This window comes from Barbus barbus (genome assembly GCF_936440315.1).
Source record: "Barbus barbus genome assembly, chromosome: 28".
Taxonomy (NCBI): domain Eukaryota; kingdom Metazoa; phylum Chordata; class Actinopteri; order Cypriniformes; family Cyprinidae; genus Barbus; species Barbus barbus.
Genome location: NC_136756.1, coordinates 28,756,399 through 28,776,316, shown reverse-complemented (window position 1 = coordinate 28,776,316; position 19,918 = coordinate 28,756,399). Strand labels below are relative to the sequence as shown.

The following is a 19,918-nucleotide window of genomic DNA, read 5'->3' as shown; positions in this document are numbered from 1 at the left end:
CATTTTAAAATAAAAATAATCCAAATAACACTCGTGCTGAAAATTAAATGTAAACATTCAAATAAATTAAAAAGACAATTAAAAATAAGACTTATTAAACATTAATTAAATAAACATCAATTTAAAATAAAACATTCAAAACAAAAAACACTTGCTAGAAATTAATTAATTAAATCAAAAATTTTAAAAAAGACAGAATGCAAAAAACATAAATAAATAAGAGAAGTTTTAGGAGTGTGCTTGTTTTGCTAAACTTGTAAGGTCCAAAATGACATTATTAGTGAAAATTCTCCTCACCAATGCAGAGAAGCCTGTCGAACAGTGACTTCAGTATTTATAAAGACTAAATTAGGTGTGGCTTTAATCAGACAGGTTTGACTGAAGGGTTAGATGCTTATGTTACATACAGCAGCATCAGATCTGTATGAAAAGCACTGCATCTATGAGACGTCCTCACTAAAGTCCCACAGGACACTCCAGAAAGCTCCAGATGTCCAGTCACACACACACACACTAATGAGGAGGAGGAGGTAAACTATGATGATGATGATGATGATGATCTGTCTCAGGGCAGAATGAGATGAAGCAGACTCGCTCTATCTCTGTCTCGGTCTCTTCCGCTTACTCGTCTCTTACTGGAAGAAATTTACATTCATGCATTTGACAAACACTTTTATCCAAAATGAATTCAAAGTTAAACATTTGATAATCATGTGAAAATCAAAACCATGAATGTTGTTACTAGTGCAATGTGCTAAAATGGAAAGATCATTATTACATGATTTATTATTAATTATATTGGCATGCTCATTTCAGAATAATTAAAAATAAATATTAACTTTTATCAACTATCCGCCTTCAAATCTATATATAAAAAAACTGTGTTGATATAAAACAAATATTCAAGGGCATTTGTTTGATTTTGGCATTGGTGGGGACATAACGGCAGAAAACAGACATTTAATTGTTTAATCAAAATTATTGCTATAGGGATAGATTAGTAGTCACTGGACATTGGTAAGGCCATGAACATATGCAGTGCCCTCCATAAGTATTGGAACAGTAAAGAGAAAATTGCTCTGTTGGCTGTGGAGTCAAGACATTTACAAATATGATTCAAAGATGAATATGAGACAAAACTACAGAATGTCACATTTTATTATTGGGTGATTCAACACATAGATGTTTTAGCAGCTAAGAAGTTCAGCACTTTTAGAGTTCATCCCTCTATCTGATGTGAGCATAAGTATTGGAGCAGTTGCCTCACAGGTCTTTCTAAGTGATCAGCTGTGTCCTGTTGCATTGATTCTTTTATAAAAGAAAAGAGGAAGTCAGTTAGAGCTCCTGCAAAAACAAAGGGCATGGAGAAATCAAGAGTTTGGAAACCACCAGCAACCAACAACGACCTGATCGGCTGAGAGAACAACAGTAGCTGATGACACACAAATCATAAAAGCTGTGAAAATGAACCCTAAAAGACGTGTCTGTAAAATCACCAACAACTTCCTGAAAGCTGGGTGATGCTCTGACAATCTACTGTCCTCAAGAGACTTTGACACAGAATTACAGATGCTACACAGCAAGATGCAAACCTCTGACCAGCACCAAACATAGAAAGACAAGATTAGAGTTTGCAAAAAAGCACAAAGGTGAGCCAGAAGAGTTTTGGAACTGTGTTTATGGACCGATGAGACAAAGATGAACCTTTATCTAAGTGATGGGAAAGCAAAAAAAAGGGAACTGCAATGATCCCAAGCATACGGCCTCATCTGTAAAGCATGGTGGAGGTGGTGTCATGGCATGGGCATGCATGGCTGTCTCTGGAACAGGCCCTCTCAACTTTACTGATGACTTAATGTATGATGACAGTAGCAGAATGAATTTGGAAGGGTACAAAACCATCTTGCCTACCAATATTCAAGAAAATGCCAGCAGATTCATTGGGAAGTGCTTCATATTGCATCAGGACAATGACCCAAAACACCCTGCCAGTTCAGTCAAGGAATTTATAAGAGCAAAGAAATGGAAAGTGTTAGATTGCCCAAGCCAATCTCCAGATTTAAATCTGATTGAACATGAATTTCAGCAGCTGGAGAGGAGAGTAAAGGCAGAAACTCCCCAAAACAAGCAACAATTGGAATTGGCTGCATTAAAGGCTGGGGAAAGTATTTGAAAGGATGAGAGCAAGAGTCTGGTGATGTCTATGGGTCACAGACTCACTGCTGTGATTGTGTGCAAGGGATCTGCAACTAAATAATAGCTTTTAATATTTTATATCTGCCTTATGTTCAACTGTCCCAATACTTATGCTCACATCAATGAGTGGGATGAACTCTAAAAGTGCTGTTCTTTTTATTTGGTAAAACATGTATGTGTTGAAACAGCTAATAATAAAATGTGACATTCTGTAGTTTTGTCTCATATTCATCTTTTAATCATATTTGCAAATGTCTCGACTCCACAGCCAACAGAGCAATTTTGTCTTTACTGTTCAAATACTTATGGAGGGGGCTGTATTTGCATATTTATAGGAAATATAAATATTAAAAAAAAAATTAAACTAAAATGAAAACTGAAAATATGAAAATGTCATTCAAAACATTATTAAATCCTATAATTAGTATATACATAAATCATTGAGATACTAATATAGTTTTTAAATGAATATTTTATAAATATAAACAATTTTTTTCATATTTACAATTTTCACATAAATTTTAAAGTTTTAGTCATTTTGTTGTGGGTTTTTGTCATGTTTTTTTTTTTAATGTCTTTTAGTATGTCTCTTATTAAGAAAGTTTTATTTCAGTTTTAGATCAATGAAAAGGATTATATTTTTCCTTGCCAAAGAGCTGAAATAAAATAAGTTTAACATTTTTTTACTTTTATTGCAGTTGCTTATGTTTGTTTTATTTCAAGTAACCCTAACCCTGTTGTATATGTGATAATCATAGCTTTAAGTGTTAAATATAAGCAGACAGTGTTACAAAAACAATATTTTTTTAATCTAAAATCAACTGATATTAAAGACAGGAAAGACTTTTCATTCATATTCTGCTCAAAACACAATCATGCAAGCAATGAGTTCAACTAAAGATATTTATATTTTAATTTTGAGTGTGTGTAATAAAACTAGTCCTGTGTCAGTTTATGCTGATAAACATGTTTCCTCTTCCTGCTCGTAACTGCATTAGCCAAATCTCTATTGGGTTACAGTTTTACATCAGCAGCCAATCAGAGGACAGAGAAAAATGACACAGCAAAAATAACCCCATAAGCATGAGCGGAACAAGATATAATATTTTAAATAATAAGAATGTTAAAAATGTATTTTAAATAATAAAATAAATAAAAAATAGTCATTAAAATTATAAAAAAATTAAATTATTAAAATAATAAAAGTTAACAAAAAAAGTCATTTAAATAAAAATATATAAATGTCATTTGAATAATAAAACAAAGTAGTAATTTAAATAATAAAGAGCATTTATGTAAAGTCTGGTGTTACAGATTAAATCATATGCTTTATAAGAAGTGATTTGTAAGACTAGTGAAGCTGGATATATTTATATCTGTGTGTTTGTTCCTTTTCCAGTTCAATATATTTATAAGACATGAGCAGAATGAACTGTGTCTATTTATAAAAGCACACACACACACACACACACACAGTACCATTCAGGATCAAACTGTATCAATATAATCCAGCTCTGAATGAACTCAAACTCAAACACACGTTCAAGACATAAAGCCAAGCTGCTAGAGGCCCAAAGTCCTGCCGGCTGCAGATTCTTGGCATTCTTTAACCGAACTGCACCGACTGAGCGTCCGACACCGGAATAACACGAAAGAGAGAGAGAGAGAATCAAAAGAGAACATGGAGGGCCAGTATCTCAAGAGACACGCTATGAAATTCCACATTTTAAAACAAAGTATCATCTCAAATCCCAGTAAAGCAGCCGTACATCTAAATGAGACAGCAGCATCTGGTTTCAATCAGCTGCAGAGTGAATTCCAGATGCTTTCTGTGAACGACTAAGAAAACACGGCCTGTGGAAAGGTGAGGCTGGGACAGTCTGAGAGACGCTCACACGTCTCTGTCATGGAGAATATTTTCAAAGGCGTGTAGAATGAAACTTCATTAGCGTTTGGCACTGAGGCCCTTGTCTCCAAAATAACACTGTCCCATTGTTTCCAATGGATCCACAGAATTCACACTTCAATGCAGGAGAGCAACTCTAACGTAGAAGAAAAGAGTGACGAAGAGTCCCGGTTTGCCGGAAAGACGAGTCATCTTATCTCACTCAAGCAGAAAACTAAAGGAATAGTTCATCCAAAAATGAAAATATACTCACCCTCAGGTCATCCAAGACGTAGATGAGTTTGTTTCTTCATCAGATTTGGAGAAATGTAGCATCGCTTGCTCAGCAATGGATGCTCTGCAGTGAATGGGTGCCGTCAGAATGAGAGCTGATAAAAACATCACAATAATCCACACCACTCCAGTCCATCAGTTAACATCTGGAGAAGACAAAAGCAACATTAAGGTGTTTTTAACTTCAAACTGTTGCTTCTGTCCAAAATATGAGACCATATTAATGCTTCCTCAGTGAACCATCCACATATTTGTTTAGATCTGTTTTTATTTATAATCTGTGCTTGATCTGTGCAGATTTCTCTCTTGATTCAGACCAGACCACTTTTTCACTGGAGGAAGCATTATTATGGAAAGAGGACTCATATTTAAGCAACGATTTGAAGTTAAAAACATCTTAATGATGGATTTGTTTTAGCTGTTGTCTTCTCAAGACATTAACTGATGGACTGGAGTGGTGTGGATTACTTGTGGATTATTGTGAGGTTTTAATCAGCTGTTTGGACTCTCATTCTGACGGCACCCATTCACTGCAGAGCATCCATTGCTGAACAAGTGATGGAATGCTGCATTTCTCCAAATCTGATGAAGAAACAAACTCATCTACATCTTGAATGACCTGAGGGTGAGGACATTAAGCAAATATTCATTTTGGGGTGAACTATTCCTTTAAAGACTGCAGACGGTGCTATCTGAAGTGTGTTTTTAAGACACACATGACAGCACTGTGCTGAATGTTTTATCTGTGAGGAAGAAGGAATACCGCAAGAGTTACTGACGGTGCATTTCCAACCCACAATTACAGACACAAGCTCATCTGACTAATGCAATACAGAGAGAAAAGAGACAATATTGTCAATACGTCAGCCTTAAAAGACAAAACAAAAAGGTTCCAACAACAACTTACAAAAGAGCTTCAAAGCATTTAGACATTGAGAAGCTGCGAGATGTCATAAACCAATTTAAATGTGTAATTTAGAGGCCTTGTTTACATAAATTAAGGCTATAATACAGTATTTTACTGCACATACTAGAGTCATATGAAGAGTCACGCAAATATTATTAACGATTTCATCGTCTCTTTTTTTGCATTTTCTGCACCAAAGATGCTTTTTTCACTACAGTAAGGTATTTTTTTGCATACCATGCAACTACTGTGCACTTTATCATACAAAGATGTCACAATGTGTCAATTTCCACCATGCTGGGTAGTTGGAATACAATTTCAAGAACTGTACTTCATCTAAAACTAGTTCTAATTTGTGTATAATCATCATTAAAGCCATTTTAAGAGCTTATATTATTGTACATGGATTACTGTTAGCTGTAGCAATATTTAACATAGTACTATATGTAAAAATACTTAATATTGTAACCATTTTTATATGTAATAATACTTAAAAACACTGCAGGACTAATCAAAGTGGACTAGTTGTAACCTAAAATATTGTATGTTATTATTTATTGTTAATAAAAACCAGCATTATTTTAAATGTTGGGCAAGTGCAACTGTGTAACACAAAAAAAGAAACATTCCACGATACAGTAACTGAAATAATTCAAATGCCATGCAACTATGTAACAATTTCTGACATGTCATGGAACGCTGTTACAATGTAACAATTCCGTCATTCTTTTAAATGCCAGGCAACTGTGTAACATGTAACGCGACTCTATATTCTCTAACGTCACGTATGTATCAACTATGTAACTCTCGCACGAGGCCGCCGTTACACAGTGTGTGTTTACGGTTTAACGGCGTCGAGCGGAAAGCCACGAATGTTGCGTGAGTCCGTGCGGTTTTACCTGCAGATGCTCCTGGAAGCGGATCGGTAAAATCTGCGCCATTCTCGCGGAGAGAAGAGGAGGAGGAGGAGGAGGGGGGCGCAGATGAAGAGTTGTGTTTGTGTTCCGTTCCTCTGAGTTGTGTGTCCCGTTAGACGCGGTTATTCAGTGAATGCTCGTGAATCTCTCTGTGTCTCGGACTTCTTCTCTGAGTGCTGCAGGACTCCTCCGCGTGAGAAAGTAGACCCGCGCGCACGGATACGAGCCGGTGTTCTGGAGAGCCTCCTGTCCTGCGGCGCAGATGCTGTAAACACACTCTCACAGGAGCTCAGTGGGGTATGGAGCAGGGACATGCGTGGGTTTACGGGTGAAGGGAGTGTGAGGGGGTCAGCTGTACCCTTCCGCTCGAGACGAGCATGTGACAGCAGGAACTCCCCCCTCCAGCCAGAAATACTGGTGGTCTATTTCTGCACACTCACTCAGAGCAGCAGCAGCAACAACACTGCTGTTCTAGCATTCATACAATATTATAGACAGTATTTTACATTTATTTTTATATTTTCCGTTTTCAATGTAATTTCCCTTTATGACTGTGTTTTTGTTTTCTTTTCTTTTTTTTTAAATGTATACTTAATTTTTATTTCATTTTATTTCATAAATTTTATTTTATTTGCATTCCATTTTTATTTCAAGTGATAAGTACTTCAACTTAAACTAAACTATAAAGCATGACACAACTGACTGAAATACTTAATGAAAGTACAACAAAGTTTTTTTAGTTATTTATTTTATTTAAATTACCAAATGCTATTAAGTTTTAATTTTTATTTCAGTTAATTTAAGTACTTCAACCTAAAAATAAAATATTAATTGGCAGCAAACTGAAATATTTACTCAAAAATTGAAAGATTTTTTATATTTTAGGTAACATTTATTTAGATTAACATTTATTTTTTTACTTTTATTTATTTCTTTAATGTTTCTGTTATAGTTTTTTTTATTTATTTATATTTTAGGTTAGTTTAGTTGTTTTTAGTTTTAGTATTTATGTACTTTAACTTAAACTAAACAAACTATATCAAATATTAATTTGGCAACAAACTGATATTTTACTGAAAGTGTTTTTTAATATTTTATTTAACATTCATTTTATTTAAATTAACAATTTATGTAATGTTTTTATTTCTTTTATTAAATGTCTATTTTTTATTTTCATTTAATTTGGTTATTTTTAGTCATTTTAGTTAACGAAATTTAAGCTATAAAATATTCCTTTGACAACAAACTGAAATATTTACTGAAACTGTAACTTTAAGTTTTCTTAAATTTCAATAAACAAATGTTTAAATAGTTTCAGTTCATAAACAAACACATGAAACATAATAAAGTAGCATGGTATTGTTTGACATATAAATGGATATTTCAAGGATCTTTCATGTAAACATCTCGCTCCATTAATATGCAAATCATTTAAAATACCACAATGTTGATAAATACTTTATGAAATAGTACCCAAACTGTACTGCTTTACCACTTAACATTACAATTAGCTTATAGTTTCAAAGTACAGTATCTTATTTCAGTTTCTGTTATTTTGTTTTAATTTGATTGTAAAGTTGGTGTGGAAAAAAATGCCAGAAAGGTCACATGTTGTTTTTTTCTTTATTTATTAACTATTTTACACCAACATTATATATGTATAGAGTTTAACTAAAGTTATTAAACGAACACTACATAGTCACCATATTCAAAAATCCCCAAACATGAAATGTACTTAACTCAAGGCATACTATGAACATCAGACTGCATTACAAACATAACGTAATAAATAATTCAGGCAGAGTAAGAGTGAGTGTTTGTGTGATATCAGGGTCAGTATCAGGCGGCTGAGGTTGAAGTGAGAGCGGGACGAGAGCGTTAGGGCCGAACGGGGTGAGAGAGGTGAGTTCTGTGTTTAGCTTGACTCTTACGGTCGATCAGGAGGATGGGGTTCTTCATGTGATGAGAGATCATCTCCTGCAAACTGCTGAAGAGCTGCAAAACACACACAGATCATCAGAACTATAAATTGAAAAATTATATTTTTTTCAATAACTTTTGAAAATATATACATGCGCACACAGACACATATATATACAAACAATTATTTATTATTTAATTATTATTTACTTTTTTATTTCTGACATTCTGAATAATTTTGTGTGTACATATAAAACATATATAAATATAAGTGAATAGCATTATATATATATATATATATCTGTATATATGCGATATAAATGTAGTTTTTTTCATTTGAATTATATATATATATATATACACATACATACACACACACCAATTCATATACAAACTACAAAATTACTAAAACTTTCAAATGAAAATGTCAAAATCAAAATTATTATTTTTATTATTATTATAACTCAAAGTGATTTGCTGTAATGTGGTATTATTTAGAAAATAGATGTTAGACCAAAAAATCCCTAAGGTGTTTCAAAAAGTATTTCAGGACTTTGCCAAAAAGCATAAAATCTTCCAGCTGGAACGAGGGAAGAGATGTTGTGGTCACATGAGACTGAGCTTGAGCCAAAACACAAGCATCTCAACAATCCCTATGAAAATAATTGTGAGAAACATCATTTAATTAAATTAAACATCTAAAAAACTATATGATGCTTTAAGATCAGCCTAAACATTAGGGCATGGTGCTGACAATACCGAGGTCATGGGTTCGATTCCCAGGGAATGCATGAATTGAAAAAAAATGAATGCATTGTATGTCGCTAAAAGCATCTGCCAAAAGCATAAATATACATGTGAACTCATGCACAGCTGCAAAAAGACAAGTGTCAATACAAGTGAATTTGAAGTGAAAGCAGACACACAGACAGATGTGCAGACATCACACAGATCTTCCTCTCCTCCTCTACCTCTTCTGTCTTCTTGCCCTCTTTTCCGAGCGCGTACTGCTGTGAATCCTCCAGGAAGCGCACAGGGATGTTGTAAACGTTCTGCCGGTAAAGCACGACCAGTGTGAAGGGCTGACGGTCATTCTGAGAACTGCTGTTTCTGACCAGAAACGTGCCGTCCTGCCGGACACACACATGACAAATGTACTGTGCACGGTCCAAAACTAGTGTATGTTAACTATATATATCAACAATCTCAAATGGACGATAAATATGTAGGATTTAACTAAATAGAAAATACAAATCGCCTATAAACAGAGCTACATTTTTAAATCCTAAATGCAGTTCTATGTCATTTTATTTGATCTTTTTGTTTATTAATTATTTGATATTATATATTTAGTAGCTTAATCTCAGAACAATATGATTCAAGTGGACATTCCCAGGATAAACATGCCAAAATACAAATCACACATAAACAGACACAATTTGTGGTTTTATTTTGCCATTTTATCTTAGATTTCATTTGATTTTATTGCTTAATTTCATAACAATATAACTGAATTTAGATGATAAACATGCAGCACTCAAATAAAATTACTTATATTTAATTCATTTTACATTTCATATTTTTTTATTATTTTATTTTATTGATTAATTTCCAAACAATATGATTCCATGCTACACTGCCATTTAGATAATAAACACGCAGCATTCAAATAAAATGTAAATATTTATATTTAAAGAGACAGACCTTGTTAATCCTGAGCACGGTTTCCTCCGCAGTCCTACGTTCACAAACTCCAGCAAACCACTCTTTGTCCTGTAGCCCCGCCCCCTGCTTGTGATCAAAACAGTCAGCCAATCAGTGACGGAATACAGCGACAGCTTTAGCAGCTTGCCACCAATCACAAACACTGATTGTGTCTGTTGTGTTTACCTGAACGACTGGCTTTGCTCCAAAAGATAGTGCTGTGTGAGGAAAGAACATGAATGAATTATATGGAAATTATGATCGATTCTTATAATTGTACATCGAAAGATTACAATTTTTGAGAGAATAACAAAAATTTTAAATTAAATGCGCTCACCTGTGCTGTCCTGAGATGGAGGAGGAGGAGGAGGACTGGAAAAACAACATATTTACTGCATTTGAGTTTGTCAGCGGATAAGAAAATATGCGTATACATACAGTTTGGTCTCGTTTTACAACTGATATATAGATTGAATCATAACAGACATTATTCAAAAAGTGAAGAAGCAAATGTCACAGAGAAATTGTCATCTTATATTTCATGACAAAAAATTAAAAGGAAAAAAATCTTTTGCATAAAGAAAGCAATGCGACTTTATTTTCATGATAATTAAGCCCATACTGACCACAAATAATAATAATAATTTATTATAATTTTTTTTAATGAAAAATACAGGATTATTACTGTTAACTAAAACATAAAAACATTGTTACTTGTGATAAAATAAACATAAAATATAAAAAAAGCTTATTTCAGCTAGTTGACAACTCATTTTCGTTTAGTTTATGCACTAAAACTAAATCAACTAAACTAAGTAAAACTAAAATTTAATAAAAACTTTGGACATATTTAAAAAGAAAAAAACTAATAACAACAACAAAACATGAGAAAATTACTAAAACTTTAACTGAAATTAAAATGAAAACAAAATCTAATAATAGTATATCAATGATGCTAAAATAACACAAAAAAATCATCCATTCCTTTTTTTATTATTAAATAAAAAGCCATGTAACAAATACAACCATGAGCTTTACTAACATTAATGAAAATGTAATTTCTGCTTTACAGTTGACTACCAAGAATCGGCCTTGGAGGTTGGAGACAGTTGCATGAAAATAATATCATTATGCAAATAATCTTACTGTACCCAAAATAGGCTTCCAATACTGTGCATCTTATATTTCACCACAAAAAAAAAAATTTTTGCATAAAGAAAGCAACGTGACTGTTTGCCCAGCTTAGAGCTTAAATTACTAAACATTTAACTGAAATTAAAATTTTAAAAGAAAATCAAAATATTAACAAAAACTATAATAGGATAACGTAATGCCACAAACATGATCTATTATTTAGTTTTATTAATTGAGCATAAATAAAAAGCCATGTAACAAACACAACTATGAGCTTTACTAACATGTTTTTAAATATTGTGGGGGGTTTTCACATTATATTAATTAAAAATCAGTGGACAACAGAGAAATAGCACAAAGTTGAAGACCTTTTCTTGAAAATAATAATTTTTTAAACCTAAAACGTGCTTCAAATTTGTTACTTTTCTCTGTTGACTTTAGGCTGTTTCTGAACATGTAAAGAGGTTAAGCCTTCACAGACTCACCTGGGTTTGGGTTCTTTGGGGAGGATGATGGGAGGAACCGGTTTGCTGTTTAGTGCAGGTGGCAGCTGGCCAGAAAACGTGGCACGCTTTACTTCTGGCGGCAGAACTAAACGATCAGAGAGGATGTCAAATTAAGCTGTGCGTGTGGGTTTATATCATCATTCATGAGTTAAAACAGAACAACTCTCTAACCTTTGTTCACAGTGTCACCGATCAGGACTGAACTCTGAGGAAACATGAGGACAAATGAATCAGTTCTTTCAGGAGAAGAACACTAATGAATGCATGAATGTATCACTAGTACTTACAGATTTGGCTCTGGGAACAGGAGGTTTCATTCTGTAAGACAAGAAGAAATGGTATTAGCAAACAAGCAAACAAGACTGGGATGATCTGAGTGGTTTCTATGATTATTCTGGTTTCTAGACATGACTTAGGTTGCTCCTTTACCTTCTGCATTTGTGGAATGCTTGAACTGACTAATGTTATGGGTTCAATTCTTAGGAAACACAAATGATGCATACTGAATATAAATGTATATTTAATGCACTGTAAGTTGTTTAAAGGGGTCATATGATGCGATTTCAAGTTTTCCTTTCTCTTTGGAGTGTTACAAGCTGTTCATGCATAGATAACATCCCTGAAGCCTAAAGTCTCAAACCCAAAGAGATATTCTTTATAAAAGTTAAGACTCGTCCACGCCCCCCTAAAACAGCTCATTTAAACACGCCCCCACATGTCTACATCACGGTGTGGGAAGATTTGCATAATACCACCCAGCAATGTATACGAGGCGTCATTTTTATTCTCGCTGTAGTATTGTTGCTGCCGCCGGCGCCATGTCCTGGAGACGCTGTGTTTCGAAACTACTTTAGATGCGAAACTACTTTGTTTGGGCTTCCAAAAGATGACACACCAAGAACACAGTGGTTGAGTTATATTTACAACACTGTTCCAGAACAGTTCAACTCAAATATTAGAGTGTGTGCAGCGCATTTTACAAAGGACTGTTTCCTGAACCTGGAAGAGTAGCTGTGCACACTATAAAGTGGGGCAATTCCAACTTTGCAAGGACAGTCTAGCGCTTCTGACTCACAGCCTGTAAGTATGTTTCGATATTTAAAGAATTTGCCCCTGATGATTCAAACGTGAGTTTTGAGCTGTGTAGAGTAGTGCTTGTTGTTTCTCCGATCACAAATGCAGATGTGGTAATGTTTATGTGGCGCGATGCAACGTAAAAAGACAGTATAAGTCATTATAATCAGTAATTATGTCCCCAGTGGATGCAAAAAATATCTCGTTTATAATGGGTTTTACTGTTTTTGTGTGGTCGCGCCAGGACACGGCATCACAATACGGTAAGGGGGCGTAACATTTCCGTCACACGCTTGAGGTATTCGGCCAATCACAATGCACTGGATAGCTGGCCAATCAGAGCACGCCTCGCTTCTCAGAACGATGAGCTTTGTAAAAATCGATACGTTTCAGAAAAGCGGAGCATAGAGGAGTAACAATAATGTACAGTATGTGGAAAATAATGTGTTTTTTGAACCTTAAACCACATAAACACATTGCATTACACCAAATACACAAAATAATGTTCTTTTTAGCGATGTCATTTGACCCCTTTCAGATTTAAATGCATAAAGGTAATGCTAAGAACAGTAACTGTGATGCTTTAGCAAAAGAACTGATTATCAAATACCATAATTTAACATGAGTCTGTAATTAAATGAATTTAGACCCGCGTTATTTTCAATATAATTTAGATACTATTATAGTTTTAATATTTTGAATAATTAACCTTTTTCATTTTTATGTAGTTAATTATTACTTATTTATAATTTTACACCATAGCAGTATCAAAGATTATATTCATGGTAACTCAAAAATAATACGATTTAAAATAATCTTAATAACAATTTAACAATTCATAATAAAACAACTACACACAATCTTTCAAATTGTTATTTGATTTAAAAAAAATCTAATATCTTTCTATGAGATACTTTTTTCAAAAGGCACATTAATGTACTTGCATGTTTTTAATTTTAGTTAATTAATATTTATTTACAATTTAATGCAATATCAGCATCAAAAGCTATATCCATTGCTCAAAACTCAAATAGGATTTAAAATAGTCTTAACAATACTTCAGTGAATTGTATGCAATACTTTAACAATATTATTTTTTACAAGCAAACTAAATAGATCAAAATTGTTTTATACAGTAATTTTGTCATTTTTTTATTATGTCTATATAATATTTAAAATACATTTTTATTTCAGTTTTAGTTTTAGTTATTTCATCAAGTTAAAAAAAAGCAGAAATACTGCTTCAGCAACTAGCTGAATATTAGATTTTATTTTGAGTAACACAAATCTTTAGTTTTTTTTTTAAAACATGATTTTAGTTTTATTTTATGATGATAACCCTGATTTAGACACACATACATTGGTGGTGGCGGGTCACGTCCTACAGTTTTAGGAGGCAATGGCATACGGCCCAGGCTTCGGGGTGCAGGAGGTTCTGGAAAAGATCAAATAATTCATGACAAATATGATTTAAGTCACCTTATCATTCTATAAAATCATTTAAAGTTATAAATACGTGGAGTGCTGACCTGCTACAGGTTCTAGATAGGTATCATCATCATCCTGACAGAAACAAATATAAAGTGAAATTAAAATGATCGCAATATCTGACAAGAATGACTACTTTTTTGTTTCTTTATCATTTTGGATGCACAGTCATGCTTACCTGCCCTTCATTCGGGTCCAAGTAAACATCTGGAAGGTCAGAGAAGACAGTAACTAAACATGCAGTGTGTCATCAAATAATACTGTAATATCTGGTATAAATATCTTAAAATGACCTTCGTCTTGCTGAGGGGCCGGTGGAGGTCTCATCGGGGGTCTCTTAGGTGGGGCTTTTTTACCAGGTTTATCTTTACGTATTACCTCCGGAGCTAGAAAATATTAAGTTAAAGAGTTTTATTATAAATTAGGCCATCCATTTTTCTCTGAAGTGCAAAACTCAGCAAGATTGTTTTGTATGAAATTAATACTTTTATTTATCAAGGATGCATTACATTGTTCAAAAGTGACAGTGAAGACATTTATAATGTTACAAATAGTTCCTATTTCTAATAAATGCCGTTCTTTTCAACTTTTTATTCATCAAAGAATCCTGAAAAATAAAATGCATCATGGTTTCCACAAAAATATTGAGCAGCACAACTATTTTCAACATTGATGATAATCAGAAATGTTTGTTGATCAGTAAATCAGTATATTATTATGATTTCTGAAGATCATGTGACACTGAAGACTGGAGTAATGATGCAGTTTAGAGTATAGAGTATATGAAACAGTTATTTTAAATTATAATCATATTTTGCAATATTACTGTTTTTACTGTATTCTTACTCAAATAAATCCTTAATCCTGCATCAAAAACTGATTCTTTCTTTTCCTACTTCATGAGCTTGTTTTCAGAGACTCACGTTTGCTATCATTGGGGTCGATGTAAAACTCCTCCGGGTCGTGAGGCGGCTCTGGCTTCTAGAAGCAAAAGAAACACACAGCTGAATCTAAAAGCTACACAAGCCTCTTCTGTAAAATAAACTCATGTTAAAGGCTAAGCCACAGATATTGCAGTAATTTAGATGTTTTACCATGCTTTTGCCTATCGGGGTGATCTTGGCCGGTCGTGGCGGCGGAGCTGCCTGTCTTTTGGGAATAACAGGGTTTGGGTTTCGATCTGGATAACCTAAGAAAATAAACAGATAGATAGATAGATAGATAGATAGATACATAGATAGATAGATAGATAGATAGATAGATAGATAGATAGATAGATAGATAGATAGATAGATAGATAGATAGATAGATAGATAGATAGATAGATAGATAGATAGACAGACAGACAGACAGACAGACAGACAGACAGACAGACAGACAGACAGACAGACAGACAGACAGACAGACAGACAGACAGACAGACAGATAGATAGATAGATAGATAGATAGATAGATAGATAGATAGATAGATAGATAGATAGATAGATAGATAGATAGAACGATGGATAGATAGATAGATAGATAGATAGATAGATAGATAGATAGATAGATAGATAGATAGATAGATAGATAGATAGATAGATAGATAGATAGATAGATAGATAGATAGATAGATAGATAGATAGATAGATAGATAGATAGATAGATAGATAGATAGATACCCAGGTAAACATTCTCCTCTACTTGGCGCGGTTGGACTTTAATGGTAGGACGTTCACATGGTGGAGCTTCATATGTATCACCATCTTCCTCATCCTGAAAATGGTTGAGATTGATCAGATGTGTATAATAGAAGCTCACATGCATTCATAAATGGGTCACGAGAGGTAAATATTCATATGCACTGATGATGACATTAATTATGTCCTCTAAGGGTCAAGAGAAACATGTGGTTCGCCATCAATTTTTTGAGAGGTTCTGAGAAAATGCTAATGTAATGTGGGATTGAGTTACTAATAAACTGTTGAGATCACAGCACTCAGAGAAGACAATAGATGCTCATCAAGATGACTTCATGAAAGCGTTTCACAAAAATCAGCTGTTATCTATTAGTACAGTAAGGGAAGTGATACTTCCTGGAGACACAACAGGAAGTATGAATGTTCCCACACCTTTAACTTTGTATGTCTATGTATTTAGACAAGTGATATTTCCACAATACTTACAAATTCCCCTTCTGGCCAGCCATATCTAGAACTGTTATCTACAAAGAATTGAAATGAGATTGTAATGAGATCACATGAGATATGAAACAAAAAAAGTCCTACAGATCAATTATATATGCATTTAACATTTCACCTGAACGTCAGTACATAGTTTTGTGATTTACTGTGGCTGACAAACCCATTACTAGAATATTACAAGGTAAAATGCATTTAAAAAAACACAAGATTAAAGATTCCTCGAATGCAACAACCGCAATAATTAACAGTGATAACCAATAAATAAATACATATGTGACCCAGGACCCAGGTCTTATTTGTAGCAATAGCCAAAAATATATTGTATGGGTCAAAATGATTGATTTTTCTGTTATGCCAAAAATCATTAGGATATTAAGTAAAGATCATGTTCCATGAAGATATTCCTACTGTAAATATATCATAACTTAATCTTTGTTTAGTAATATGCATTGCTAAAAACTTCAATGGAAGCTTATTTATTCGACAAATAACTACAACACAACAGCATAAGCAGTAAACTGTAAAACATTAACAGTTCACAGGAATGTGTATCATTTATTCGTGCCGTGGTGCATGTTGGGAACTTTAAGAACGCCAGCATTCGACAGAAACGCGAAAAACCGCCAATAAACCTTAGAAGAAACGCAGAAAATAAGTCACAGATAATCAAAACGCTTGTGTTTTGATTATTTGCGTCGTTGGTGCGTTTGCTGTTTACTGTTAAAGCACTTAGGGGTGACAGAATGAGAAAGAATATGACGATTACGAAAATTGGCGCGCTGCGTGAAGACACCCATATTTGATATGGCTTTGAGGTTTCTTTTCTTTCTTTCTGGGCACAAAACTTAGACAAAAACTCCATAAAATAGTTTTGAAAGTTGTGAAATGGCTTGATCTAGGAGGACAGTGTGTGCCATTGTAAATACAGTAAGCCTTCACAGCCCTCATTTTCATCAATATGGTGCCTAATTTGACTAACCAGCTTCTCTGCCTTTTAAAAGGTCTAGGTTGTTTTTTTATGTGTGTTTCTAAATGTTTAAAACACGCGAGGTGTTGTTTATAGGCTGTATTTATTTACATTTTAATTACTCATATTTTCCAGATTGCTGTAGCTGATTTTCACCGCTATTTTAACTAGTTTCTGCTTTCGTATACAGTTCTGCCAAACATATATTAGTCTTATATGTACAGTTGATATAACCTCATATTAATTTAGAAGCTACATAGTTTTTTGTACTTTTAATAATTAATGCATTAAATATTTTAACTGCAGAATGCTTAAAGTTGATTGAAACTGAAATAGCACGTCACAAATGATCCCTTATACCTAAAATCCTAATGTTTGTGAGAAAGTACATTAATATTTGGTTCTATAGATGTTTTAATACAGGTACAGCATGTTGTCATCAAAGCACCTGTTCTCTTGGGTGGAGCTGGTGGTCCGCTATGTCTGTACAGAAGAAAAATAATAGGTAAATTTGACAGTTATGTAAGATTTAGAGGATAAAAATGCAATCTTTGATGAAAAATGACTTTAGTACTTACAGTAGAGATGGTTTCAACTTCCCAAAGAAACTCTACAAATAAAGAAATCATCAGCTTTTCTTTGGGTGACCAAAACACTCAGAGAGTTAAAGTCTAGCGAGAACAATATGCATTGATGTTTGCCAGCTGGTTTTGTTAAACACTTCCCGGATATTACAAGATTATGTAAATATATGTGGATGGAGAGTGTAGAATTGCTATGGGGTGATGGAAAATTTCACTATATGTAATATTATAAATATAAATAATATTTCATTTGTCAATGCTCATAATCACACGACTGCTTATCTTGGTTAGAAATACACATAGACAAATTGTTATTGAACACTGTCATTCACTTCTGGTTGAATCGGTTTAGTAATGTTTTGACTGAAGGTAAAGACATAAGTAGTTTAAGGCATTAAATGCAATCTTGAAAATAAAAGTGCAAAAAAAAACATATTGACAGCACAAAACAAAATCGTGTCATAACTGGGATGACTAGATAAGAGGAAGCTGAAACAGTGGCATTTTCCGGTTTTTATCAGATTCAAATGCTTCAGACAGAGAACAATGTGGCGTTTTATTCACTGCGAATGAGGAGCTGAAACATTAGCATGTTAAAGTAGAAAAGCAGAAATTCAAAAGTAGAAATGATCTAACCTTGCTCAAAAGTATACATGTACAGTATCTGACATCAATTCCAGATAATAAATGACACTAGGATGTTGTCACATTTAAGATCACGTATAAAACAGTGTTCGGAGCATCTAAAACCAACTCAATGCCAATAACATGTTAATTTCATCTTCATCTGTATTCCTAAATGTCTAACATACAACTAAATATAAATAATTGTACTTTACCATGATGCATGAGGCGTTCAGTTCATCAGGAAGCTCTCTGCTGTGAGGTTTGGATGCAAATCTCCCAGAACTTTGAATGCGAGTCCAGTAAGTAGCGTGCTGGAGGTGTATATGTGTGTGAGTATTTGCATAGCAGGTGGATGATTTAGCTGGTGGCTGATTATCCTTGTTAATAACAGAAAGAACTTCAACTGGCTCTGAGTTACTGAAGCACTTTGTTCTCTCTCTCATTTGATGTTTAGAGGCATCTGACCAAAGACGGTGTGGTGAAAAAAAGAAGAAGTGCCATCAAGCCTTATCAAGCCTTTCAAAGGAATATAGTTTAATGACATGAGACAGAACATCACAGCAAACCCTGGTGATCAGTTCCTGAGCTCCACCTGATGATGACAGTGTGAACACACATGATCTACCAACATTCACACACACAAATCAACCATTAATCGGTCCAGTTTGTAAAGTAGACACATTATTTTAATACAGAAAACAACCGTTTCTGTTTAATAGTGCTTGGCGAAACAGTAGCTATTCAAATGTTGGTTTTGATTTTGATGGAGCAAGTAAAACAAGATATGTAGCTTACAAACATACTGTAAATGTGTACTTTATCACTTTCTGATCAAACTGATCTGATCAAAATTCTTTTACTAAACCAGTGCGAGCAGCTCAAATAACTTCCTTGTAACTCTTTAAAAAACATTTGTCTAAAAGACACAAGTAAGTGATAAAGTCTTGCATATTTGGAATACATAAATGGCAAAAGTGATAAAGTTATCATATTTATTTATACTCGTGTAAAATCAAATTAATTAATTTAAAAATCCCATTTTTATCTGTAAGGTCAGCTTCAAATAAACTAGGTTTTGAAAAAAAAAGTATCTATCGTCACCAAGGCTGGTTTTATTTGATCAAAAGTACAGTAAAAAAGACTGAAATATTATTACACTTAAAAAAAAAAAAAATGTATTTGAACAAATTTTAAGTAATTTATTCTTATAATGCAAAGCTGTATTTTCATCATCATTACTCCAGTCTTCAGTGTCACATGATCTTCAGAAATCATTATAATATACTGCTCAAGAAACACTTCTAATTATTATCAATGTTGAAAACAGTTTATTATCAGAATATTATTGTGGAAACTGTGTTGTTGTTTTATTTTTGGATGTATAGAAGGTTCAAAAGAACAGCATATATTTGAAATAGAAATCATTTGTAATATTATAAATGTCTTTACTGACACTTTTGACCAACTGAATGCATCGTTTCTGAAGAACATGATTAATTTCTTTCAAAAAGAAAGTCTTACTGTCCCCAAAT

At 33.6% G+C, this 19,918-nt stretch overlaps 3 protein-coding genes across 3 annotated transcripts in view; all 3 read right to left on the bottom strand.

The window, feature by feature from the left end:
- LOC306847873 (clathrin heavy chain 1-like) overlaps window positions 1–6,357 on the bottom strand; it is a 44,089-nt gene extending 37,732 nt beyond the window's left edge. The window contains exon 1 of the mRNA XM_079382091.1: window positions 6,182–6,357. Coding sequence (XP_079238217.1) covers window positions 6,182–6,223 — 42 coding nt within the window. The 5' untranslated portion in view covers window positions 6,224–6,357. The remainder of the gene's footprint in view (window positions 1–6,181) is intronic.
- Window positions 1–19,918, bottom strand: part of LOC306848635 (synaptic plasticity regulator PANTS-like) — an 806,624-nt gene that overhangs the window by 648,861 nt on the left and 137,845 nt on the right. The window lies entirely within an intron of this gene.
- Window positions 7,832–18,857, bottom strand: LOC306847848 (uncharacterized protein). Its single transcript, XM_079382036.1, has 19 exons — window positions 18,599–18,857; window positions 17,754–17,785; window positions 17,624–17,658; window positions 16,191–16,228; window positions 15,687–15,780; window positions 15,120–15,214; window positions 14,949–15,006; window positions 14,319–14,411; window positions 14,204–14,232; window positions 14,067–14,100; window positions 13,897–13,972; window positions 11,751–11,781; window positions 11,635–11,668; window positions 11,443–11,548; window positions 10,161–10,195; window positions 10,010–10,041; window positions 9,824–9,907; window positions 9,091–9,249; window positions 7,832–8,194 (listed from the first exon to the last, which is right to left on the bottom strand). Exons 1-19 carry the CDS (start codon window positions 18,827–18,829, stop codon window positions 8,078–8,080), a joined length of 1,413 nt encoding a protein of 470 aa, XP_079238162.1. The 5' UTR covers window positions 18,830–18,857; the 3' UTR covers window positions 7,832–8,077.